Raw genomic sequence first — 601 nt, forward strand, 5'->3', positions numbered from 1 at the left:
CACACGAGAGATGAAATGCGCGCAGTGCCACTTACCTATCATAATGTAAAGGGTGCCAAGGATGGGCTGCCACAACGGGTGGGGGGCATCGAACTGGTACCAGTGAGAAGGGACTTTGTGCCGCACTTCCTGTGGCACTCGAGAGGTCAGGGTCAGGTTAAGGGAAGCAATGTCACCCCATTTTCTGTAAAAGAGAGATTAAGATGTTGATTTTTATAGGGTGGACTTACATATTTGTAGAGATGGAGGAGGAGTGATACTTCCTTGTGTAACTTTGTGTTATATATACGTTCTGTAAGAGTAGGGAGATAAAATAAAATAGTAGCATATTGTTATCAAAATTATTACTTTTATAATTCTCTCTTCATCATACCGTCTATGCAAATATCATTCTCAACACTGCATTCTTAAACACGAAGTTACCTAGTTCTCTCATGTTATCTATTCGTCTTCCTCTGCTGGGTTTTGTTTAGCACAATGTACTCACGCATCCTCCTACTGACTCAGCCAATAACTAACGTAATTAATTGCTGCCTTCCCCGACTGACCTTTGTTTTGGTTGCCATAAGAAAATATGTTGGCATGCATAATATAGTGTGTT

At 40.9% G+C, this 601-nt stretch overlaps 1 protein-coding gene across 1 annotated transcript in view; it reads right to left on the reverse strand.

Annotated features, from left to right (window-relative positions):
• The window catches only part of LOC119587766 (rhodopsin-like), a gene marked incomplete in the record, with an annotated part of 44,239 nt that overhangs the window by 38,134 nt on the left and 5,504 nt on the right, over positions 1–601 (reverse strand). Inside the window, 1 exon segment of the mRNA XM_037936454.1 lies at positions 36–184. Coding sequence (XP_037792382.1) covers positions 36–184 — 149 coding nt within the window.

This window comes from Penaeus monodon, chromosome 23, assembly GCF_015228065.2.
Source record: "Penaeus monodon isolate SGIC_2016 chromosome 23, NSTDA_Pmon_1, whole genome shotgun sequence".
NCBI lineage: Eukaryota > Metazoa > Arthropoda > Malacostraca > Decapoda > Penaeidae > Penaeus > Penaeus monodon.